Source organism: Schistocerca americana, chromosome 1 (genome assembly GCF_021461395.2).
Source record: "Schistocerca americana isolate TAMUIC-IGC-003095 chromosome 1, iqSchAmer2.1, whole genome shotgun sequence".
Lineage (NCBI taxonomy): Eukaryota > Metazoa > Arthropoda > Insecta > Orthoptera > Acrididae > Schistocerca > Schistocerca americana.
In genome coordinates, this window is record NC_060119.1 from 674,926,699 (window position 1) to 674,954,103 (window position 27,405).

General features: G+C 38.9%; 1 protein-coding gene across 3 annotated transcripts in view; it reads left to right on the forward strand.

Annotated features, from left to right (window-relative positions):
- Positions 1-27,405, forward strand: part of LOC124608658 (putative epidermal cell surface receptor) — a 412,883-nt gene that overhangs the window by 302,477 nt on the left and 83,001 nt on the right. For all 3 annotated transcript variants that reach the window (XM_047140005.1, XM_047140004.1, XM_047140006.1), the window contains exons 6-8: positions 2,150-2,343; positions 8,020-8,303; positions 16,126-16,315. In XM_047140005.1, coding sequence (XP_046995961.1) covers positions 2,150-2,343; positions 8,020-8,303; positions 16,126-16,315 — 668 coding nt within the window. The remainder of the gene's footprint in view (positions 1-2,149; positions 2,344-8,019; positions 8,304-16,125; positions 16,316-27,405) is intronic.

Genomic DNA, 27,405 nt, shown 5'->3' on the forward strand with positions numbered 1-27,405 from the left:
TCTCTGTTACCTGTTTCACCTTGTCCTCTTCAAACCAATGTGCCACCTTCATGGACATTGACCTCCACGTCTCTGATGGTTCCATATACACCTCTGTCCATATTAAACCCACTAATCACCAACTGTACTGGCATTTTGACAGCCATCACCCCCATCCACACCAAAAAGTCACTCCAGTACAGCCCGGCCACCCATGGATGGCTTATCTGCAATGACAAGAATTCCCTGGTCCAATATGCCGAAGGTCTCAAGGGAGCCTTCACAGATAGGCATTACTCCTCTTACCTGGTCCCCAAACAATTTCCCATGCCATATCCTCACTCACACCTAATACTTCAACCATTCCCCGTAATCAGTTACAAAGGAGCCTCCTCTCATCACCCATACTACCATGCACTGGAGTAACTGAATATCACCCTTCACCAGACCTCTGACTATCTATCATGAGGCCCAGAAATGAGGGATATCCTACCTGAGATCTTTTCCACTGCTACTAGAGTGGTATTACATCACCTATTCAACCCACACAAGTCCAGTTCCTGCCTATGCTACTCACACTCCCAACCCCTTCTCACAGGGGACATACTTACGTGGAAAATCCAGGTGGAACACTGACATGATTCATCCACACAGCACTTCTACTACAGTCCTGCCACAGACGTATCCCATCCCACCAGATACAGAGCCATCTGTGAAAGCAGTCACATTATATTCCTATTCTGCTGCAACCACAGCACAGCTTTTTATGTCAGTGTGGAAACCAACCAGCTGCCCACCAGAATGAATGGCCACTGCCAAACTGTGGCCAAGGACAAAGTTAGTGGCTCAACAAACTGCTGAGCACATCATTTTCAAATTCAATGGCTGCTTCACAATTTGTGCCATCTGCATCTCTCCAGCACCAGCTTTCTGAACTACATAGGTGGGAATTATCCTGGTAGCACATCCTTCCCTACCACAATCTCCTATCTTCAGTCTCTGCTAATCCACTGTCCCTGCACCCTCCACAGCCTCTACAGTTCTTCTGCCCCCTCACCTCATCACAGTCCACACCTCCTCATCATCTTAATGATGACTGGGTGTGCATGCCACTAGTCAAGTCTACATCAGACTCAGAAGACCATTGATTCAAACAAGGTTGCATCAGTTGCAGCTCTCAAATATAAAGTCTATTGCTTAGTTTGTACATTCATCTTGGCCAACTGGAGAAAGCAGCAGTCATCCTCTGCTGAAGCCACTTTATATGATTTAGTACTTCCTAATCAATGTATCACCCTCTTCTATAAATCTATACATTTGTTCCCCCACAAGCATTATTATAATGGAAAAACATGTTGAAGTGTCATAGTACAACAGACTTATTACATGAAGACTGATCATTCTCTCTGAACTCACATTTGGGAGGATGACAGTTCAATCCCGTGTCCAGCCATCCTGATTTAAGTTTTCCGTGATTTCCCTAAAACTGCTCCAGGTGAATGCTGGGATGATTCCTTTGAAAGGGCATGGCCGACTTCCTTCCCCATCCTTCCCTAGTCTGATGAGACTGATGACCTCACTGTTTGGTTTCTTCCCCCAAATAACCCCCAACTGATCATTCTCAGCTATCTGAACACACCCACGTATGATACTGCAGCCTAACTGCCTTTCTTGCAGTGGGGAATAGGGAAAAATGTTTGATTCAGTGGTTTGGGTTACTGTCAGTCAGCAACACAATGCCCTGATATTTGCGATGAGAAATATACAAACCTTTCGTGAAGAAAAATGTTTGATGTCCATCTGAAATGTTTCCTTTTTGTAATGTCCAAGTCATCATTGGTTGGCAGATTGTTAGTAACAGGTCTCCAGTGGCCACTGGTGTCAACTACAAACTACCAAACTACATGACAGTGGAAAAAGGAGAGGGAGGGAGAGAGGGTGCAGATACTCTTTTGTCACTTCCTTATCTACATCAAATCGCAGTTTGTAATGCAGTATAATTCTGATCCATTTTCTTTCTCTTCCAGGTATGACACAGAAATCGTGTATAAAAGTAAAATTCATGCTATTTAATAACTGTGCTGACTTTTATCTTATTTCATGCTGCATTGATGTAAGTTATCCCATGTTTTATATTGATAAAGAATTACACATCATTTCTTCTTTTCAGATGTCCATCACCAGTACATAGGGAGTCAGCAGTGACAGACAAATGTGTCATGCTGCCTGATCCAACTGATCCCTGTTGCAAAGTGCTTCGCTGTGATGTCACACTCACAGAAGGTGACTACGAGACCTCATCTGTCAGTGCCCAGGATTCAACTTCTGCAAATCTGCCAATGAACACAACAACTCCTGTTACAAGTAATGATTCTCTTTCGGTTACTGAGGATGGTTAAAGCAGGGATGCACAGACTGTGGCCCACTCACTGCATTCAGTCTGCCATGGGTCTGATGGTGGCCTGCCACTCACTGTTCATTTTTGTAATTTTTTCGTCTTTTACTCATATGCTACTGAAATGGAGAGAGCAGGTTGTTTTGAGCACAGTCTAGCTAGCAACAGAGCAGAGGGATCCAATTCAGAATAATAAATTATCTCACAACACAATATTTTTGAACTTGCAATCACAGTAGTGGGTTTGTGCCCACAGTCCTAACAAGCCTGTGCACCCCTGGCTTAAAGATTGTAATGTTTGTGGACAAATCATGCTAATTAGGGGTACAAACTTAGCTTCAGTAGACACAGCTTAAATAGATTTCAGCTGAACTGTGACATGCACAGTTACAATGTAACACCTGTGTGTGTGTGTGTGTGGGGGGGGGGGGGGGGGGGGGGGCAAAGAGAACCAAAATAAAATTTAAATTTACAATGTCTGTTGTAATCTTGTCAAAGTATTTGGAACTGATTGTTAACTTTTACACTCACAATACTAAAAAGCAGAAAATAATTATTTATGTAAAACATTTTTTTTAATATAACACATTTATAAAATGGACTCAGAAATATAAAATCATTTCTCCTTACCCCATATAGATTCCTGGCCCCAAACAGATAGTCCTGAAAATTTGTGCTTTCAAATTTTTATAGTAGCTATGATAATACTAATAAAACCTAAAACAAAAAGCATGGGGCACATGCAATAGATAATGGTAAGGGTGGTAAGGGCTGTAGGCAGTAGCTGTCACTGAGAAAAGTCGCACAGCGGTTCCTGTCGTTCGCAGTACAATAAAGTTGTTAGTGTACCTACTTAGGTACACTACTAATGCATCAGTTATGTATTGCATACACCCCACGTTTTTTGTTTTAAATTTTACAAGTTTTTATCATACTTATTAAAATTTCACTGGCGCAAATATTAGGACTATGAGTATGTATGGCATTAGGAATCTGTAAGGAACTAGGAGAAATTATTTTATGCTATTTTAGTCCATTTTCAAAATCTTTTATGTTAAAAAGATTTTGAGTTAAATAATTATTTTTAAATGTAGCAGTTTTCTTTTTGATTTACTCAATTAAATTTAGCTGTCATAAGCATGAAGCAAGCGGTATAGTGACAGTTTATTGTTAATACAACATATGGATGAAGTTCATGTGATTTCCTTGTCTTTCGTGGATATGTGATTTGATTCCTTCTTGATGGAGTCCATGGATCCTGATGAATGAATCAATGAACTGAAGTGAAAATCATGACTGCTCCGACATGGGTAAGCAACAATCCCTCTATCCCAAACAGATTTGAGAGGAGCATGTTTAATTCTGAAATATTTTAGAATGGGTTTCTTCTAATAAATTCAAAATATAAAAGGTTAGAAAGGAAATCGTGAGACAGTCATGTAATGTGACGGGATACTTGACAATTCACCCACTTAAGATCTTCTGGTAATGGTTAAATGAAAAAGGGTGACTGACATGATATAATTGGGTACTTGAAAACTTATCCCAAAAACAGTGGCTTAAGCATTCAGATTGTTGCTTCCTGCACAGCCCTCATATAAGATAAAATGTATAAGAAAAGCAGATTCAGGCAAGCAATTTATTTATAACATCTAATATTCAGTAATTTTGTTAGTGTACTAACATGGAAAGAAAACATTTTCTGTTGACACTGATTTGAGTGCATTTTCTCTGGTGTTCAGACATTTTCAATTTCGTTTTTGCAACAAAGCAGACACTACTAATTATGCATTTTGTGTGACCCCTTTTCCCAACAGAAAATGTTGGTTTGTTTCTCATTACAATTAATTTTTAGTGGAATTTTGTGTGTCTACTCAGTAGAAAGCTCCCAAAGAAGTCTAGTCTCATTTTTGACTGAACAAAATGTAGTAACAGAGAAAGCACAGCACAATCCTTTATTTTTCTGAATAGAAGTTAGGTTGATAGCTTACTATGAAACTGAGTAGTACTATTTACATAATAACATAGGATGTAAATACAACAACCTTGTAAAGCTGATTAATTCCATGTCCTGTGACATATTCACAGCCTGGCTCACTGGAACAAAATATATAAATAAATAAAATAAATTTGCTTGTACCAAGAAACAAACTGACATTTTCCACTGACACTAGGCATTCCATGGAATGTGAGAGGAGAAGTATTTTTTTGGGCTAAGTGCATTACACTACATGAGTCGTATTTCAAAGATACTGTGGAGAGAAGTCTTTGGGATCTAAATTTAATTTAAGTGCAACAAAACAATGCAACAATGTTATGAAAGACTATTGCATTACAGTCTTAATAAAAATTATAAAGGAATCTAAAACATTTAAATTAAGAGTTTCTGTGCAGATACTCTGCAACAGAGAAGAAGGAATTGCCTAATTGAAATTTCTTTAATTCAGTCTTAAACTCCTATACATTACGGTATCTGGCTGACACTTAACATGCTCCAGGAGATTGTTGCATACATTTGTTGCCATACATCTGTCTCCTTTCTGCACTACTGTTAACCCCTTGAAGTCTTTGTAGAGGCTGTTTTTGAGAAATACTGGTAATGACAAAAGATGTTAATGAACATTAATATTGTGAAATATTTGTTGAAATACTAAGTTTCTCGAAGATATTTCTGCTGTATGTTCTAGAATTAACACCATGTATAACACTTATAACGTGTTTCTGAAAGAAGTATCCAAGTTTGTTGAGTTTCTTGAAACATAACTCTGTAACTTATAAACTAAATGGAAATATGCAGAATAAACTAGTTTCCTCATTTTTAAATCACTTAGAGCAGTAACCATATGTAGCACATATGTAGCTGAACTAAAGTACTTTATTAATTATAGGCAGTAGGCTCTCCACTTAATGTTATGATCTATCTACATGTATCCCCTCTCGCTGAACATATTGTTTAATTAGGATGTTCTTGGTTCTTCCATATGATCTTGCTTTTCAAAATTTTTGTGAAAGAATATTGACTCTAATTAAGTGTCCAGTGAGTTTTGCTTTATACTGTCTTAAAACTTCAGTAGTTCTTTTCTTCTCCCCTATTTCTTGCAAAACCATCTCATTTGTTTTCATCAGTCCAGCTAGGTCTTGTGATTCTCCTCCAGAATCACATTTCCACATCTTAGAGGATGAGCTTTCTCCTCCTTTGCCAATGTCCATGTTTCACATCCATATCTCAGGACACTCTTGTATAAAACTCTTCTTAGTGTGGAAGCCGATGTTTTTGTTCAGCAGAAGGTGCTTCTTATTCATACTTATCCTAGCTAAATTTAACTGACTAAACTGCAATAAAAGCTGTTACCCTGATAAAAGAATCAGTTACTGCTTCACGATTTATAATAAATAGCTGCTGTTTATTTCATATTCATAGCTTAATATTTACTTCACTATATTAGTATTTTTCAAAACAAATTAGTTACCCACATCCAAAAATACAGAGACCTGTTCACAATACATTACTGCTTTTCATGTGCTTTAAAAATGAACACTGTTACTTACTTTGTAGCTGACACTATGAAGAGATTCATTACATTAGTAACTTAGTATAGTAAAAGGATCAGCTTAAAACATCCCTTATCTCATCGTTCATGACACTGTGATGCGAAAGAAATACGACATTAGTTCGATCATCACTACTACACTCAATGCAGAGGCATATTACAAACTCTTGTTCATAAGGCAAGAGTTGTCTCAGCTTACAGCAGAGCTTAACCATCCTCACTTTGTGTTTGTACAGAACAGGTACTTTGATAAACAGATTTGTAATGCATTTCAGCCTGCAGGCATTAAATCTCAAGAACAGCCAGAAGAAATGGAGAACTTCAGGAGGATGGTTTTTCTACCTCATGTTGGTGGTATGTCCTTTAAGATTGGCAGGCTGTTCAAGAAACATCAAACAAAATGTGTCATTCAGCCTCCATTGTAAGCACAGATGATGCTGGGTTCTGTTAAAGACAATGTAGGTCTACAGAGATTAGGGATATATAAGATCCTGTGACAGTGTGGGAAATCATACATTGGCCAGACATGTTGCACTGTTAAGGATAGATGCACTGAACATAGCCATCACGACAGACTGGATCAGTCAGAAAAGTCTGCTGTTGCTGAACACTGTCTTGACTTGGGACATACCATGAACTATGGAGAGACATGGATACTTTCATAAACTGGGACATCATCTTTAAAGAAGTATGATTAATAGAGACAAGGGGTTTCAGCTCAGCAAGGAATGGCAACCAGCATTGGCATTATTAGGGCATTGTTAGGCCCAGAGAAATGAACCGCAGTCAACACAGATGGGGAATCGGAGTCTGCACACTTAAACTGGTTGCCAACACTCTGTCCACATGCACACTGGGTTAAGATTTGTGGCTGCACTTTTCTTGCATCGTACATATGAGGGCCTTGGCCCATTTCTCTGGCAGGGGCACTGGATGTCACCATACTCCATGGTACATCTTTGATGACATTATAGCCCCACCCCTTGGTGCCTGCTCTTTTCTAGCAAGCCAGCATATATATTGGCTAACCACTGCAGCAAGAGGTCATTAAGCATCTGAAGACAAAGAGCAGCTCTCTCATGGAAGCACTGTGCAGCTTCCACAACATTATTTGACACAGTACCCAAAAATGAATGAAGCACTGCAACATTAATTGCACTTGGAAAGATTCCGAAGTCCATCAGACTGACTGAAAAACATATATCACTAACATTCAGCAGTCACTTCCAACTAATTTCTTGCATCTTAAACCAAAATGTCCCAAAATATAAAACATAAGAACAGTTCAAAACTATGTACATTAAAAGTCCTACCAAAATTAAAACACCTTAAGTTTCCATGCAAAAAGAAGACAGATTATTTTAACTACACTCTACAAAGTCAGTCTCTTCCACTATGGATAAAATTCATCTTCTGTAAACGTACCTACAACTAGTATACAGCTTAATACTCTTACATAAGGTAGCATAAGCTCATGTGTATTACGTTTATATGACAGGAATTTGTTAAAATCATTTAGCACTCAGAAGAGATTGTGTTCAGTATGATATGCTTGCAAAGTTAAGAGTTATAAAGAGGCATATATGCTTTTATGAAAGATTGTAGAATCTCTTCCTGTCATAAATTATATTACACATGCTCACTGAATAGTAATCAATATTAAACTACAAAGTCCAGTAATTTAATGGTTCTATTCGCAATAAAAATAATACTGCACGAAACGTGTGTGGCACATGAATTAGATAGTGTGAATGTACATTGAATTATTAGTAACATACTCATATTATGACTCCAGAAGATCATTAATAGGTCAGATCTGGGGCTACCCAATGCAAATTAAAAAGTAAAATCTGTTGAAATCTCTTGGAAGCTTTCGAGGTAGTATTACAGCAGCAAATGTAGGTCAATCTGTTTTCTATAATGAGATAGTTTTTTAATATATCCCTACATCCTTAAGCTATTGTGACTTGGAAATTTAAAAAATGGTTTGTTCAATTGCTAAATGTTTGGGGTATCATGTTTTTCACTTATCCGCATATTCAATTGCCAATTTTATTTCAGTTCTCTAACATGATTTTTTTTCTCTCCCAACAGCTAATTTTACAGGTACATGTCAATACAAAGGTAATAACTATGAAATCAATGAAGAATTTCATGATGGATGTGAAGCATTTTGTATCTGTGAAGCAACAGGTGTACAATGTGCTCCTATCCAGTGTCCCACAGAATTTGGGCTGGACTTAATAGACCCTCACTGTCTTGAATGGGACACATCAGCATTTGTCCCTAGTCCCCCATCTTGCTGCCCATCAGAAGCAATCTGCAAGAACAATGGCTCTTGTCTGTATGAAGGACAACGATTTGACAACTTCGCACAGGTACTGAAAATTTTGTGTCAGCTTAATGAATATAATGATACGGGAATTATTTCCAAGTTAAAAAATTTTCCTATGTTTCTAATACTATACCTAAGCATAAATTAAGAGAGAAGGAAGAAGGAATACCAAATTGGGAATGGCACCGAGAAACAGCAATTCACCTTGACCTATGTCTTAGTAGTCCTTAATCAACTATAGTGCTTGGTCACTTCCAGTGGTTAAGAGATACTTTTGGTGAGAAGGAACAGCAAGACCCTCCCCTATAGCTCCCTAATCTCAAAGCCTCACAGTACAAAGCAAGATTAGTTGATGTTTAGAACAGCTGTTCTGTAAAAAAATTTGGTACATTCTTCATACAGGTTTATATGCAAATGGGACAGTTGGCAAATATAGGTTGTAATATACCACATTATTCAGTTATAAAGTGATTCTGAGAATACAGGTTCACCGTTATTTGCAGATTAAATTGTTGGAGAAGAGATGAACATTTTAACAATGTGTACTAGATTAATGTAGGGATCATCTTACATTTAAAAATGAAGCTACAGCAATTGAGGTCACATGTGTATTTGTTTTGAAGCATTTGGAAGGTTTGGATGGGGAAGAATGACATCAGCTTGGCTAAGAACTAGGACAAATGTGAGGAGGGGAGTGGTGAGTGGGTGGCAAATTTGGTCATCCTGCCAACCATGGAAATGTATACCACATACCATGGCCATGGCTTTTTATGTATATTTACTATGTTTAAACTGCAAATTGCCTGGACCTATTTGTAGTTAGAATTTAAATGACTTCAAAATTATAGAAATACTCATCAATAGTATACATTTCTGCAGGAGATGGTAAAATTCTGGATAGGGGCCAGTGGCATGTTTACATATTTCACGTAGCAATATTATCCACGCTCACTGTGGAGTGTGATGGGAACAAAAGGAGTGTGTCAATTGCTGGTTCTACACAGCCAGTGAGAGAGTAGCATGCAGACAACATGTCTGGAAGCACAAGACGAAGGATTATTGGCACATTCTCATGTCAATAGAGAGACAAAATGTGCTATGTATTTGGAAAAAAAGCTTTCATTATCAGATTTCACCATAACCACAAACTTGGAAACTGTAACATATTCAGAAGAAACAGCCAAATATTTGTGGCAATCAAAACAGGTGCCCATTTCACTAGCACCAATTTAAGCTGTGTGATTAGGTCCTTTCCTAACCTCAACCTAAGAGGTTGCTCAGTATGTATAAGACAAATCCAATGAAGGCTTCTTGATTACTCAAGAAATTATCAAAATAAAGGTACTGGAGAGATAGAAGAATTTTTCAACCACATGCATCATGAAATTCAAAGCAAGTACTGGCTGGTGCTTGAGGATGATGAAAAAGGCAGGGCTTACATTACAATGCAGAACAACACTTCACATGATTAACAATTACTTACATGTCAGCATCATGTAATCATCAATCTAAGGAAATGGTATGACTGTTTGCTAGGCAATATGGGCAACACTGATCAGATGCCTGTGTATTTTGATATGCCATCAGATGTTACTGTTGATGTGAAGGGCATAAAATGTGTTCTTATAAAATGTTCTGCCAGTGGAAAGGCCAGACTAACAGCAGTGCTGGGAGCAGTAGCAGTTGAAAGGAAGCTCCCCTCATTTGTGATTCTTCACAGAAAAATGACACTGAAAGAAAAATTGCCTGCAGGACTTACCTAAGGCCAAGGAAAGGAATGGATGACAAATGAACTGATACTAGATTGGTTGAAGGTTGTCTGGAACAGAAGACAGGGACTTTGATTAACAGAAAGGAAATGTTGGTGCTTGATTCTTTCAGGCATATTTCACCCACGACATTAAGGATCTGAGGGCAAAGAACAAAAACTTAGAAATAGTTCCTGGTGGCTTGACCTCACAACTTCAAGCAACGGATGTTGTGGTGAACCAACCTTTTAAGGTCCACCTGTGACATATTTACAGTGAGTGCGTTCTTCAAGGAGACCAGACTCTCACTCCAGTAGGAAGTTAAAGAAACCCTAAATATCCATGCTGGGCCAGTGGATCTTTAGTGTCTGGAGCAGAAACTCAAGTGAGCCTATTAAGAAAGGATTGAAGAAGTGCTACATGTCCAATGCCACGATGGATCAAAAGTGACATACTTTGGGAGGAGTACCAGCAAGGAAGAATTTGCGGATGATGATGATGCTGGTGGTGGTGGTGGTGGTGGTGGTGGTGGTGGTGGTGGTGGTGGTGGTGGTGGTGGTGAACAGCAATACCACAGATGACTGGAGCTAGCAAAAAATGAAGTGAAGATAAAAGTTTTCATTTCTTTTTGTTTATTTTGTTTCTCTTGTATTATAGAAGTGTAGAGAATCAGTAGATGACATAATTTAAAAATAGGTATAATATTAATTTTTTGGGCAGGTACATTGTGTGTGTGTGTGTGTGTGTGTGTATCAACATAGCGAGTGGCACCAATGCAATACTTTGAAGTAATATAAGAATTGAAAGATTGTCTACAAAAATGAAATATACAAGTGTACTGTCATGTGTATTAATTGTGTGTATCATAGTGTTCAATTGGCAAATCTTGGGCTCTTACAACACTTGGGCCTAACATGTATGGTTACATTGTCCCAGTTGACTATGTTGTTGTAACACTACTGCTTGACTGGGGCAAGGGGCTGTGCCGGGTGGAGTGGGTGGAGGTAGTAAGGAGGCAGCAGGTGGGAGAGAGGGTGGGGGATGTGTGGCTGAAGGCAGAGAGGGAGAGACAGTGGTTGTGCAGGATAAGAATATGGGCATCAGCGAGCTTGTTTCAGCCCCAGACTGAGGAAGTCTGAGACATAGCAAGGTGAGACGGTTCCACTTGCTACAGCTATACTCCATAGATACATTTTTTTCCATTATATCTATAAAACATATACCACAGTTACATAAAATGACTAAATTCTTACCCGTGACATTTCATATAACTTTATTACTCATTGTGTAATTTTCAGATGAACATAATACAGTGTGTTCATCTGAAAATAATTTATTGAAAGAAATATTCATAATTCATAATGTCTAAAGACCATCTGCATTTCAAAATTCCAGGATGCTCAAATTTGTTTTGAAAGTGACCAAGTTCATTGAAAAGATCTCATTACACCACTTTTCAACAAAATTTGACATTTTCTAAAAACTCAATACTTCAGAAGTAATTTGTATTTGAAATTTTCATGTTCTAGAATGTTGCAAACTGAAATGTAATATTATTTTAAAAATTCAGTACTACAGTTATGTAGCTTTGATTCTTCTGTCTATGAAAATTTATACTTTCGCTAAAATAACCCATCAATTTGTTAACTGTTCAAATTAGAAAATTTAACTTTCTAAGAAGTGTTTGGTGAACTTCAGGAATTCCTGTATACATTAATTTCTCTTCCATAAAACAGTACTGGTACTGATAATTTTGCCATTTGCTAGTTATACAGTTCTCATGCAGACTTTCTTGATAGCCTGTTGTACCTTTGTGTCATCAAATTTTTCTGTCTTTTATTTTAATAACTAAAATGTAATAATTGCTTATTTTACCAGATTGTAATTTCTGTAATACACACATCTGTAAATAGGCTTCACATGTAGCCTTGGTCAGTTGATAGCCAGTTGTTACAAAGTGCACAGTCTGCATTTTCATCATGGCATTAGTTCAAGTCCAGTAGTTAAAATGTGAATATTTATATGAGTGAGATCACATCTGCCAGTCAGACAGTGGAGCCACTGTTATTTTTCAATCAGTGCTTGGCAGTTAAAGTGTAAAGTTAAGATGATACACTATTTTAAAAATTCTGTTAAACTCTCTTACATTTTGTGGAGTGCTGACATATGATATATGAACTGTAAAATTTCCATGAGTATTAGTTGGTCATTGAAATGTTACTCATCATCATCATCATCATCATCTCAGCCTTTTCCCACGTCATGTGGTGTCAGCATTGCTTTGATGGATCCTTCTATTCCATAAATGCTTCTTCTCTGAGCCATTCTTTCTCCCCGTAGGTCCACTGCTACCTTGTCTCTCCATCTCAGTTTTGGTCTTCCTCTTCTCCTTGATCCTTTTTGGCCAAGTTTCTGCACTATACAGCATTGCACGCCTCACCACAGACTTGTAAAGCTTTCCTTTCATTCTGCAGCTAACCTTCTTATCACACAATACTCTACTCAGTTTCCTCCAGTTCATCCATCCACTATTCATTCTGTGTTGTATTTCAAGGTCCAGTTCTCCAACACTTTGCATGTAAGAGCCTAGGTATTTAAATTTCTTGACCAGCGTCAGTTGTTCTCCTTGCAGGTTTGTACATAGATCTTTGGCGTCCTTTGTACACATATATTCTGTTTTCACACTTCTAATTCTCATTCCCATTTCCTCTAGAGCTTTTCTCCCTAGTTCAAGCTTGTCTTGAAGTGCCTTCTGGGTGGGTTCACAGATTACAACATCATCGGCAAACATCATGCTCCAAGGTGCCTCTCTTTTCACATCTTTGACTAGTACATCCATGACAAGGTCAAAGAGATTTGGGCTGAGAGCAGATCCCTGATGTAGTCCTACTCTCACTGGAAATGCCTTTGTTGCACCTGCACTGCTCCTGACATGTCACGTTGCACCTTCATATATGTCTTCTACCACCCTGATATATTTTTCTGGCAGGCATTAACTTCTCAGATATCTCCATATTTCTTGCCGCAGCACTCTGTCATATGCCTTCTCAAGATTAATAAAGCCCATAAGCAGTTTGGCTTGTGCTTCTCTGTGTCTCTGCATCAGTTGCCTTAATGTAAATATTGCATCGGTTGATCCTCTTCCCAGCGTAAATCCAAACTGTGCTTCACATACTTCAGTTTATAGATGCAACCTCTTCTCAATTATCCTTTCCCAGATCTTCATTTTGTGTGACATCAGTTTTATCCCTCTATAATTGCCACAGTTTTGGATATCCCCTTTTCCCTTATATATGGGAACCAGTATACTGCTTCTCCATGCATGTGGCATTCTTTCTCCTTCCCAGATATTCTGCATTAGAGCCCAGAGAATATCTGTTCCCTCTTCTCCTAGACTTTCCCATGCTTTTATTGGGATTTGGTCTGCCCCTAGGGCATCCCAATTCTTCATTTTCTTTATCACATGTTCGCCTTCTTCCCTACTTAAACTTTGGGCCATTCCTTCATTTATATCTCCATCCTCATACTTCTCTTGTAAATTTTCCTCATTCAATAAATCCTATTCAGGATTTTCTCAAGGTCGTGTAATACTACACCTGATTCATCCTTTATCTGCTTCATTGATGTTACATCCTCAGTCACCTTATCTCTTGCTTTAACAATCCATAGGAGTTGCTTGCTGTCCTGTATTCTTTCTAGCTCTTCATATGCCTCTTCCATTGCCTCAGCCTTTGCTTTTGCCACTGCTTTTTTTGACATCTTGTTTGCAGTCCTGTAGGCTTCCCTACCCACCTGTTTTCCTGTTAAGTTCCATTCTTCTTCTTCTTCTTCTTCTTCTTCTTCTTCTTGCATCTTTCTTCACTTTTATTGCTTTCTGAACCTCCTCATTCCACTACCATGCCTCCTTATCTTTTGCTGGTCCCTTTCAAGTTGTTACTGTTGTGACTTGGCAAGACAGCCAAGCCACTAGGAGGTAGCCGAAAGGCACGCGTTTAAGCTCACGAAGGCTGGTGTGAGGTCTGGAACAGTTAAAGGAGTTGAGTCTAGTAAAAAAGGTACATAGCTGCTGGAATACTTAACTTTAATCCATAATTGGTGAACATCGGTCGGATGGAACATGCGTCACAAGATAAATAGCAATTGATAATGGCGCCTTGCTAGGTTGTAGCAAATGACGTAGCTGAAGGCTATGCTAACTATCGTCTCGGCAAATGGGAGCGTAATTTGTCAGTGAACCGTCGGTAGCAAAGTCGGCTGTACAACTGGGGCGAGTGCTAGGACGTCTCTCTAGACCTGCCGTGTGGCGGCGCTCGGTCTGCAATCACTGATAGTGGCGACACGCGGGTCCGACGTATACTAGCGGACCGTGGCCGATTTCAAGGCTACCACCTAGCAAGTGTGGTGTCTGGCGGTGACACCACAGTTACATCCAGCAAGTCTTTTCCAGTTTTTGTAATTACGTTGCTATTATAACTCCTTTACATCCTCTGGTAATTTCACTTCCCTTAATACTGTTTCCTTGAAATTTTCTTGCAACACCTCTTATTTCAGTTTCCACCACTTTATTCTTTGTTCTCCTCACTTGATACATTTACGTCTTTTCCCCACTACCATTTCATAATCAGCCACTATGAGTTTGATCATTGAAATGTTACTGAGTAACAATAAATATGAGGAGATCAAAAATCAATTTCTGCAGTGCTCTGTGCATTATTTAACAATTTTTCACAAAATCCAACAATCACAGGACAATAATGAAAGAACAGAGGCCAAGAGACATAAGAGGGTTAAAAATCAGTTCAGTAATGCTTCAAGTTGTGCAGAGTGCACAGTGATCTAGAGAGTGGACTGGGAGGGACAGATAGAACAGAGGGAGAAGATGAATTTGGAGAAGAGGGCGGGAGTTTAGTATCTTTGAATGTTCTTTACTCCTCCAATTATTTATATTTCACCAAGAATTTTGTACCTTATTCATCAGGTAGGAGTATCAACACTATAGGAAAAGATAGCTTGCTACTTACTGTAAGGATAAGATGCTAAGTTGCCTTTTAATTGTAACTTGTTTATAATAGAGATAGCACATTTATCCCTACCAATGTCTATTTTTAGTAATTAATCACATTAAAAATGCAACTGTTACTTGTAATGCACGTAGTTAATGATTAAGTGGAGGACACAAAACACTACAGCTGAATGCATTTGCCATCAAAGTGAATGATTTCTTACTGTATCAGGTACAAAATCATTTCATTGCAGACAATCTCCTCTGATTTCAGAATGAAATCCACCAGGAAACTCCTCTGCTTTATTAAATAAATGTGAGGAAATTTGTTTTTATATATCCTTTGGCAGAAAACGCTTGCAAGTTAATCTGTTTCATAATAAATGAAAATAATGTAGCTGCAAGTGAAAATTTAGTAAAAATCATCACACAAGAAAAAAATTCTCAACAAAATTACATTAATGGTGTTCCTGTGTTTTAGTAGAAAGATAATAAATTAACACATCATGGTAATACCTTTGTGACACCCATCACTTCGATCCTGGCCCTGACTCAGCGTGTCGAACTGTTGGCATTAGGGATTGGCATCTGTCACTTGGCAGCTGCAAATGTCATCTCTCTACAATACATTTTTGTGATACATTTATTCTTGAGATTGTACTGGGCAGGCATTCCAGCAAGACAGTTCTTTTAAAGCCTTATGTTAATGTGCATTATGTATGGCTCATTTCATTTTAACATTCATTCTTAAAAAGCTTTCTATATAATAGTTAAAAAATTTGCAGGCATATAACTATTTAAGAACTTGAACTTTTGTAACCAATTTCAAATAGTTTCATGTGAACAAATTCAGATAAATTCAATGGTGAGATTACATTACATTTTTAAAAGTAAAAGCATACCTGACAAAAACATAAAATGTTGTTGGGAGAGCATGAGAGAGAGAGAGAGAGAGAGAGAGAGAGAGAGAGAGAGAGAGAGAGATATTTCAGTTTCCATACCTCATAGTAAAGGAAATATTCTATTTGCCATGTTTATGAAAATCTTATGAGCCCATCTTTCTTTAACAGCATTTCATTATTATTTAATTAAAAGCATATCTTTTTATCTATCAGATACCAACAAACCTGACAGGATGCGAGCAGCACTGTGCATGTGAATTTGGAAATGTTACTTGTCGTCGTGTGTGTGAACCATTAGGAGACTCGCCACCCCCTGAATTTAATTGTCCAGTGCCACCCATCATTGGATTACTGCCTCATGACAACTGCTGCAGAAGTTGGTTGTGCCCTCAGCCATCAACAGGTAATACTATAAAAGTGCAATGTATTATGTCATTTTAAAAGAGCTTACAAAAACGGGATATACGTAACTCCTATCTTGGTAGTATTCATATAATGGTTGTACACTATGTTCTTCTGGGAGATAGAAGTAATGCCATAAAAATGGCTTTCATTTAAATTAAACAATGGGTAATCCAGGATGGAATGTAACAGTATTACGAAAAGGATAGTTGCTACTCACCATATGGCAGAGATGCTGAGTCACAGATAGGCACAGCTAAAAGACTGTCACAAAATATGCTTTCTGCCAGATGCAACTCACACACACGACCACAGTCTCTGGCAGCTGAAGCCATACTCAGCTGCAAGAGACTGTGTGTGTGTGTGTGTGTGTGTGTGTGTGTGTGTGTGTGTGTGTGTGTGTGTGTGTGTTTGACAAAGGCCTTGTTGGCTCAGCGCTTATTTTGTGACAGTCTTTTTGTTGTGCCTATCAGTGACTCAGCATCTCCACTATATGGTGAGAAGCAACTACCATTTTCATAATATTGTTTCATTTAAATTATTTCATTTAAAATAGAAAATAAAATTGTATGATTTGATGAGACACTATTGTTTATTATCCTAAATATAAGTGTTAAATTTGTAATCTTATGCTCATATTTTTAAAACTGAATAAGGGTTTTTAGTTACATTTGCTGCAGTCATTGGGCAGCCTATGTCATTTACCTACTTCTGTTGTAACAGTGAAAGAGAATACTATATTGAGTTTTTATCACTAAATCACAAATGATTACCGAGCGAGGTGGCGCAGTAGTTGGCACACTGCACTCGCATCCTGATTTAGGTCTTCCGTGATTTCCCTAAATTGCTCCAGACAAATGCCGGGATGGTTCCTTTGAAAGAGCACAGCCGACTTCCTTCCCCATCCTTCCCTAGTCCGATGAGACCGATGACCTTGCTGTTTGGTCTCTTCCTCCAAACAACCCAAGCCAATCCATCACACCTGATTGCTTGGTACTATTCATGTCTGAAAAACTCTACCTATGTGTGAGATGGAAATTATATTTTATCTATATAACATAAATATTACTTTCTATTTGCCAATTTTGTTTTTATGTTTTGATAAATTTTAATGCCACTCTCTCTGTATAGTCGTCATATTTTAACTCCTCGTTTTGTTTAATAATATTCCCATTGTTCATTCAATGTGATTCAATTGGACACAGTTTAAGAAAACAGAATAGTATTTCAGTTAACATAACACCTTTCAGTTCTGATGATTAACATAAAATGAGGAAAGCTCATTGGTGCATGGCACTTGGATTTGGGTGTGTTACACAATGCAGAAAACTTCACTAGCTTTCAAGTGAATTGCTACTCTTATTTCAGTTTAAGTTTTTTTAAGTAAATTCATAGTTGTTGGGAGACTCTAGTACAGTCCAAGATAACATTCAGCGTGAATGTTAATAGAGCAGTTGGTGAAGAAATGGCCCTTGAAAGGACCAAGTAGAGAAAAGTAGATTCTTGATAATCTCAATGTGGTTAAACCTTGATTAGGCCTTTTGAGAGGACTAAGACTTCTTGGGGATCAGGTTCATAGGAGATAATTTACAAAGCTAGTTTGACAATGGTTTTGGGAGTCTGGAATAAACGTGTTTTATGGGTAACTACTGACGTTCTGGATATGTGAGAGATGGACTAGATTACCAAGGCAGTGTAGCTGTGATTGCTACGCAGATGGGGGGGGGGGGGGGGGGGAGAGGGGTTTTAAGCATACTCATGGTTTAGGTAAACTATATGCATCCGACACAGTAATGGGCCTTGTGTATAAGGGTTTTAAGCAAACTCATGGTTAAAATCCTTGTACACAGGGCCCGTACAGTGTCTGACGCAGATAGTTTACCTAAAGAGCTTGTACATTTAAGGACAGTGTTCTGAGACAATGGATACTCAACCCATCAAAATAACAGTGCATTCTCAGCTACAACCAAAGAACTGGGAAGTTGATAAAGAGGAAAATGCACCAGGAAAGTCTCTAGCTTTTCTTCTCATTTTTGGAAATATCCCTTCAAAATAGCAAGAATCCTTAACAATTTTCAGGTGAAAGTGATTTTCCACCCACCATCTAAGATTTCAGACCTGCTGGTATCAGTGAAGGATAATTTTTTATTGTAGAAGGTGGGAATTTACACAATACCTTGCCAGTGTGGTGTGGCTTATACAGGACAAACAACATCCATAGTGGAAGTGCGGTGCACAAAACATAAAAATTGCACTTGCCTTCTGCAGCCCAGTAAGTCTGCAGTTGCAGAACATTGTATCTCCAATGGAAATTCAGTGGAGTATGATAAAATATTAATTTTGGCTTCAGCGATATCTTTTTGGGACTCTGTTATAATAGAATCTGTTGAAATATTCATCATGGAAAATCTACTGAACTGCGACAGCTGCTGCCAGCTGGATAATGTGTGGAATCGTATCATCTCCAAGATTTGCTCCAAATGAAGATGCCAATAACTGTGGTGAGTGGCAGTGCCAAAGACAGCTGATCCTTGCAGTTTCACCAGCGAAAGCGTTGCTGCTGGGCGGTGTGGTCCTTCTGTCACCGTGACTCTGACACTTGTGCAGAAATACTACCAGCGTGCTATATAAGGTGGAGCAGAGAACATCTTCGTCAGTCTTTGATGGCTCACCTGAAGATGACTCACAGGTGTCTAGTTGAAATATCATGGAATGAAGTTTACGATTGCCAGCTGCAATTCTGAAATCTCTTTGAACAGTCAGTTTAAAGTTCTATATTCACAATTTTTACTGGCCGTGTCACTTCTTCTGTGCAATCTTTCACTGATTGTATCAATATCGATTTTTATTGTGATATACTGTGAAATTTTGAACATTCGTGAGTGCCGCAATAAACTAGTATTGTTATTGCCAATTGTAGACTTAAACTAAATTGTGCTCTTTGAAATTTTTTAAGGATGGTAGGCCTATCCTCGTTCAGAACAGTTGGCACAAATAAACATGCATTTTCTGAGAATTTGCAGAAACTACCAGTGTCCTTTATATAAGCTACGAGCAATTTGTAACAAATCAGGGTTTGTGATTTAGTTATTGTATCAGATTTTCTAACTAACATTTTGTGTTACATCTAGTTTACCCTTATGAGGCATAGCCCTATATATTATCTCATTTATCATGAATTAACTCAGTTTTCAAGTTTGCTTACAACTATTATTATCATCAAAACGTTTTAGGACAGTAGTAATTTTACCAAAGGTTTTTGTGATGCCATAATAGTAATCTTGTCTCATTTTGCGTATCTCCTTCAATTCTTATAGGGAATTAGCAATACGTTAGCTCTACAGATTAAAAGATAATTGGCAGGTTTAATGTAAAGTCCTTTGTTCACTGCCTTCTAATACATTTCACCAGCCAGAGCGCAGCCCTGCAGTGAATGCTGTTCTCAAACACAAAATGAGTTGGTTGACATTCACAAACAGCTGGAAATTGCCCTAACTACTGACAAACAGTTGACAGCTGCTGCAAATTGGTGTGTTGGAAGAGCTCTTGAGAGCCATGTACCTCTAATACCTGTACTAGAGGTACCTCAAGTGCTATCCTCTCCTGTGGATTCTGTCTCCTCTGCAGAAAGTACAGGATCTATCATTACCAGTCCACTTGATGGCGAGTGGCATGTCAATGGTAGATCTAGGCATCCTGTACAGGGTGGATAGGGGCCAGGGAGTACTCAGGGTGTTGTACCGATCCCCTAACCAATAAATTGGAGGTGTTGTCTTCCATTGGAACTGACCCAGTGGGACTCACTTCATCTGTTGTGAGGAAACCTGTTTTAGTCCAGCAGCCATTGAGGATGGTGCAAACAACTGCAGATTGTGGTGCACATTGGAACAAATGATGCCTGTCACTTGGGCTGCAAAGTTATTCTTGGGTCATGCCAATGACTAGCATAGAATATTGAGAAGACCAGCCTTGCATGTGGAGTTTCAAAGAAGCCCACAATTTGCAGTATTGTCCCCAGAACTGATCATGGCCCTTTGGTTATGAGTCCAGTGAAATGACTGAACCAGAGACTTCTAAAGTTCTTTGAAAAGCTGGGCTGAGAGAACTGTAGGGTCCCCCTAAATAGGTCAGGTGTGCACTACACATCAGAGGCTGCTACTCAGGTAGCACACAAGGGTTTTTTAGATAAGGGTACTCTCCAGCCAATCCAGAAGTATCAGTGTAAGATCAAAAGAAATGCCTCCCATGGGTGAGAGTATTAAAATCCTAATGGTAAACTGCCAAAGCATTTGCAACAAAGTGCCATAGTTTGAAGTGCTCATGAAAAGTAATGAAGCTCACATAATACTAGATACAGAAAGATGGGTGAAATGTGAAATTGATAGCAGTGAGATTTTGCGGGAAAATTTAAGTGTATACCAAAAAGATAGGCAAAATGGGAAATGTAGGTGATGTATTTGTCACAGTAGACAAAAATCTGAAATCCAGCAAGATAGAAATTGAAGTTGCATGTGAAATTGTTTGGGCAAGACTCAGTATCAGGGATGGGCATAGTTGAATCCTCCTATCGCTCACCAAACTCACCATGTGTTGTAACCGAAAACTTAAGAGAAAACCTCAGTTCACTTGTACATAAGTTCTCCAATCATATTCTAACCATTGCTGGAGATTTTAATCATCCAACAATTAGTTGGGAAAATTACAGTTTTGTTAGAGGTGGGCATAATAAGACATCCTGTGAAACTTTACTAAACACTTTCTCTGGTAGTTAGTAACCCTACTCATAAGGAAAATATGTTGGACCTAATGGCAACAAATGCACATGACCTCTTTAAGGATGTCCACACTGAAATTGGTATCAGTGACCATGATGCAATTGTGGCAACAATGATTACCAAAGTACAAAGGACAGCTAAAAGAAGCAGAAAGATATATATGTTCAGTAAACTAGATAAAAAATCAGTAATGTTATATCTCAATGAGGAACTTGAAACTTTCAGCACAGATCAGGAGCATGTAGAGGAACTTTGGTTCAAGTTTAAAGAATAATTGATCATGCACTGGATAGATACATACCCAATTGAACAGTTCATAATAAGAGGGAACCTCCATGGTATACAGTCACTGTAAAAAACTTCTAAAGAAAAATATTACTGCATAATAGGTGTAAAACAAAGCATAGGGCAGTAGATAGAGAGATGCTGAATGACACACATTTGGCTATCAAGAGTGCAATGTGTGATGCCTTCAATGACTAGTGTAGCAGAATATTATCAAATGACATTGCACAAAATCCAAAGAAAATCTGGTCATGTGTAAAGGCTATTAGTGGCATCAGTGTTCAAATGTTCCTTTACAAAGGAAAACCCAGGAGAACTGTCCCAATTTAATCCTTGTACCACTGAAAAGATGAATGAAATAAGTATAAGTGTCAGTTGTGTTGAGAAATAGCTGAAATCATTAAAACTGAACACAGCTTCAGACCCCAATGGAATCCCTATCAGATCCTATACTTAATCTGTGGCTGAGTTAGCCCCTCTTCCCACTATAATCTATTGTAGGTCCCTCAAACAAAAAAAAAACCTGCCCAGTTCTTGGAAAATGGCACAGGTCACACCCATCTACAAGAAGGGTGGTAGAAATGACGCACAATAATACTGCCTAATATCCTTGATATTGATTTGTTGTAGAGTCTCAGAACGTACTGAAAGCTTTGGACGACATACTGAAAGCTTTGGATCACCAGGTGCAGTGTTTCTTGATTTCCGAAAAGCATTTGACTCAGTACTGTACCTACGCTTATTGTCAAAAGTATGATCGTATGGGGTATCAGGTGAAGTTTGTGACTGGATTGAGGATTTTCTGGTGGAGGACACAGCATGTTATCTTAGATGGAGGTTCATGATCAGGTGTAGAAGTAACTTCGGGTGTGCCCCAGGGAAGAGCGTTGGGATACTTGCTGTTTATGTTGTATATTTATAGTAAAATCAGGCTTTTTGCAGATGATGCAGTTATCTATAATGAAGCACTATCTCAGAGAAGCTGCATAAGTATTCAGTCAGACCTTGTTAAGCTTTCAACATGGTGATCAGATTGGCAACTTGCTCTACATATTTAGAAATGTTAAATCTTGCACTTCACAAAATAAAATAAGAACATTGTATCCTATGACTATAATATCAATGAGCCACTGCTGGAGTCAGCCAACTCATACAAATACCTGGCTATAACGCTTTATAGGGATATGAAATGGAATGATCACATAGGTTCAGTCATCGGTAAAGCAGGTGGTAGTCTTCGGTTTATTGTTAGAATACTGGGGAAGCACAATGTGCCTACTAAAGAGATTGCTTAAAAATCACTTGTGCAGCCGATCCTAGAATATTGTTCAAATGTGGGACCTGTACAAGATAGGACTAACAGGGGATAGGGGATACTGAATGTATACATAGATGGGCAGCATGAATGGTCATAGGTTTGTTTAATCCATGGGAGAGTGTCACAGATACTACAGGAATTGAAACAGCAGACTCTTGAAGACAGATGTAAACTATCCTGAGAAAGTCTACTAACAATGCTTCAAGATCTGGCATTAAATGATTACACTAGGGATATACTGAAACCCCATACGTATCGTTCACACAGGGATTGTGAGGATAAAAGTAGGATAATTACTGCATGCACATAGGCATTCAAACAATCTTTCCTCCCATGCTTCATAAATGAATGGAACAGGGAGAAACCCTAATGACTGGTACAATGGGATGTATCCTCTACCATGCATCTCACGATGGCTTGCAGTGTTCAGATGTGGATGTAGATCACAATTACAGTCTGTCTAGCAGAATTTCTTTTATTTAAGTCCCAATTAGTTTCTTCCTTGTTTCACATGAATTGTACCTTCTTGTTTAACCTGATTACCTTTTTTATACATTGTTCTAGTATGTGCATAGGTGTCAAAATGCTCATTTACAACACTTTTGCTACATTACTATAGTCTCTAATAACCAGATAAAAAATTGTATTGGGTTCAGAGTCGAGTAAAACTTTTGTAGGACAGTACTTTTGCCATACATGTTTCTTTATTGTATCCACAAATATTTTATGACAACTTCAGTTGCAAATTACACTCCTGGAAATTGAAATAAGAACACCGTGAATTCATTGTCCCAGGAAGGGGAAACTTTATTGACACATTCCTGGGGTCAGATACATCACATGATCACACTGACAGAACCACAGGCACATAGACACAGGCAACAGAGCATGCACAATGTCGGCACTAGTACAGTGTATATCCACCTTTCGCAGCAATGCAGGCTGCTATTCTCCCGTGGAGCCGATCGTAGAGATGCTGGATGTAGTCCTGTGGAACGGCTTGCCATGCCATTTCCACCTGGCGCCTCAGTTGGACCAGCGTTCGTGCTGGACGTGCAGACCGCGTGAGACGACGCTTCAGCCAGTCCCAAACATGCTCAATGAGGGACAGATCCGGAGATCTTGCTGGCCAGGGTAGTTGACTTACACCTTCTAGAGCACGTTGGGTGGCACGGGATACATGCGGACGTGCATTGTCCTGTTGGAACAGCAAGTTCCCTTGCCGGTCTAGGAATGGTAGAACGATGGGTTCGATGACGGTTTGGATGTACCGTGCACTATTCAGTGTCCCCTCGACGATCACCAGTGGTGTACGGCCAGTGTAGGAGATCGCTCCCCACACCATGATGCCGGGTGTTGGCCCTGTGAGCCTCGGTCGTATGCAGTCCTGATTGTGGCGCTCACCTGCACGGCGCCAAACACGCATACGACCATCATTGGCACCAAGGCAGAAGCGACTCTCATCGCTGAAGACGACACGTCTCCATTCGTCCCTCCATTCACGCCTGTTGCGACACCACTGGAGGCGGGCTGCACGATGTTGGGGCGTGAGCGGAAGACGGCCTAACGGTGTGCGGGACCGTAGCCCAGCTTCATGGAGACAGTTGCGAATGGTCCTCGCCGATACCCCAGAAGCAACAGTGTCCCTAATTTGCTGGGAAGTGGCGGTGCGGTCCCCTACGGCACTGCGTAGGATCCTACGGTCTTGGCGTGCATCCGTGCGTCGCTGCGGTCCGGTTCCAGGTCGACGGGCACGTGCACCTTCCGCCGACCACATCGATGTACTGTGGAGACCTCACGCCCCATGTGTTGAGCAATTTGGCGGTACGTCCACCCGGCCTCCCGCATGCCCACTATACGCCCTCGCTCAAAGTCCGTCAACTGCACATACGGTTCACGTCCACGCTGTCGCGGCATGCTACCAGTGTTAAAGACTGCGATGGAGCTCCGTATGCCACGGCAAACTGGCTGACACTGACGGCGGCGGTGCACAAATGCTGCGCAGCTAGCGCCATTCGACGGCCAACACCGCGGTTGCTGGTGTGTCCGCTGTGCCGTGCATGTGATCATTGCTTGTACAGCCCTCTCGCAGTGTCCGGAGCAAGTATGGTGGGTCTGACACACCGGTGTCAATGTGTTCTTTTTTCCATTTCCAGGAGTGTAGTTTGTACTGTGGTATGATTTATTACCATTTCCACCTGTGTTTCATGAATGTGTGAAATTTCAAGCAGAGATAAAGTTTGTTTTTGTGGATATTTTTTAGTTTATCATTATCATTTGCTCTGGTGACATATGAGCCAAATGTTAGCCTTTCTTGGTAGGGAGGCTGCAAACTTTTAGCCTACATGGTGAGTCATTACCAAAGGTATAAGTAATTTAAGGTGTGCCCCAAGAAGTGTGTTGGGGCCCTTGTTGTTCATTCTGGATATTAATCATCTGGCTGACAGTAGATAGTAATAACTTCAGACATTTTGTAGATCATGCAGGTATCTATAACAGAATACTATTTAAAACAATCTGCACCTATTTCCAGACAGGTGTTTGTAAGATTTCAAAGTGCTGCAAAGATTGACAGTTTGTTTTAAATATTCAAAAATGTGTAGTTGTTAAAGTCACAAAATGCAGAAAAGTTGAATCCTGTGACTACCCCAACAGTGAGCCACAACTGGAATCAATCAAGTCATACAAATACCTGGGTATAACAATTTGCAAAGACACAAAATGGAATGATCACAGAAGCTCAGTTTAAGTAAGGCAGATAACAGACTTCAGTTGTTTACAGGACAATGGGGAAAATGAAGGCAGTCTACAAAGGAAACTACTTAAAAATCATGTATGCAGGCTGTAGAACTATTAATTACTAACATTGCATCAGCATTACAGCACCATGGTCATACACAAGTAACATCCTGTGATCTGAGTAAAGCCTTTGATCATGTTGACAACCATTTATTGCTCTCCAAAATAGAATGCTATAAAATTTGTGGCAAAAGTCTGAAACTAATGAAATCATATCTCAATAAAAGAAAGCAGGTGGTGAGTTCAGGAGCTTAGTTACCAAACACACTTGAGATCCAACATGGAGTGCCACTGGGATAAAAATTAGGACCTCTTCCTTTCCTGTTATAAATAAATGGTGTATCAAATAATACAAATGTAAAGACAAATGTGTACACAAATGATACTACTTTTTTGTCTGCAAACTATGTATTTGAAGACATTGTCAGAAGAATGAATTTGGTGAAAGAAAGTGCAGCATACTGGTCCAGTGCAAATGGTTACTGTTAAATGTAAATAAGACACAGAATATGTGGGTCAGTCTGTCAAAGACTACAAAAATAGATAAGCAAAATGTAAAATTTTTAGGCATTACACTTATCAACAAACTAACATGGAGCACTCAAGTAGAACAAGTGACAGTTATCAAGAGTAATATACTTGCTGAAGAAACTGATGTCATGTGTCACCTTTGAACTTGTAAGGACAGCATATTTTTCCTTTATTCAGTCTATTTTAAAATTTGGAAAATACTCTGGGGAAATAACTGCAATTAATTTATATATTCTGGAAAGTCTTAATTACATACTCACTAAACTACCAAATGTGAGTGGAACAAATAAAAAACCTGATTATTATAAAAGAACAAATAGTACTATGCTCTTACCACAAGACAGACCAGCAAAAGCAAACGATAGTCATATCTACATGGCAATCAAAATATATAGCTGTGTAAACAAGTCACAAGCATACCAGTCAAATAATTTAAGGAAAAACTGCACTGCTTCTTGCTAGTAAACCCATTTTATTTTTTAGAAGTAGTTTTAGAAATGCAAAATACAACCATGTAAATAATGTCAATATATATTTTATAACATTAATAAGTAAATGTACTGATGAAATCTATTGCATGGTACAAATGCCTAATAACTAATAAAGAATCTGAACCTGAATCTGAATCATACCATCTGAATAATCCCATGGGAACTGCACCAAATATAACAAAGGATACTGAGCTTACATAAAGGAGGATGGGAAGAATGGTCACATGTTTGTTTGACTCATGGGAAAGTATCATGAAATTGTTAAAAAGACTTAATTGGAAGGCTCTTGGAGACAGATGCCAGTTACTAATGAAAACCTGTTTACAAAGTTTCAAGAACTCACATTAAATGAAGAATCTAGAACTACATTTCAGACCCCTATATTCTGCTCCTGTAGGGGCTGTGAAGACAAGATTAGGCTAATTACAGTGTCATTTAAGCAGAAATTCTTCCCATGCTCCATAGGAAATGGGAGAACAAATAATATGTAGTACTATGCTAAGCACCTTCTACCATGCACATCAGTGGTTTGCAGAGTATATATTCTAATGTAACTATCAGACTGTTTCAAAAGAAAGTTAGTCAGGTGATTTAATTGGTACTTCAATCTTACATATTACCACATGTTATTAGCTACTTGAATGTTGTAAATAATTGTACTTAACTTTAATTTCGGTATGGCAGGTCCTGGATACTTCATAATAAGATAATAACCTGACAACATTGGAATATGTCTTTTGATTTATTGCTTCCAGATGCAGCAGATAAATTCACATACATTTACAGTACCCGGTATTACATTCTATTTCTCTGATAATTTTAAATCCAATCTTCAAAACCATAACTGCACTGCCAACAACCATGCACATTTACCAATTGTAAATAGAACTAG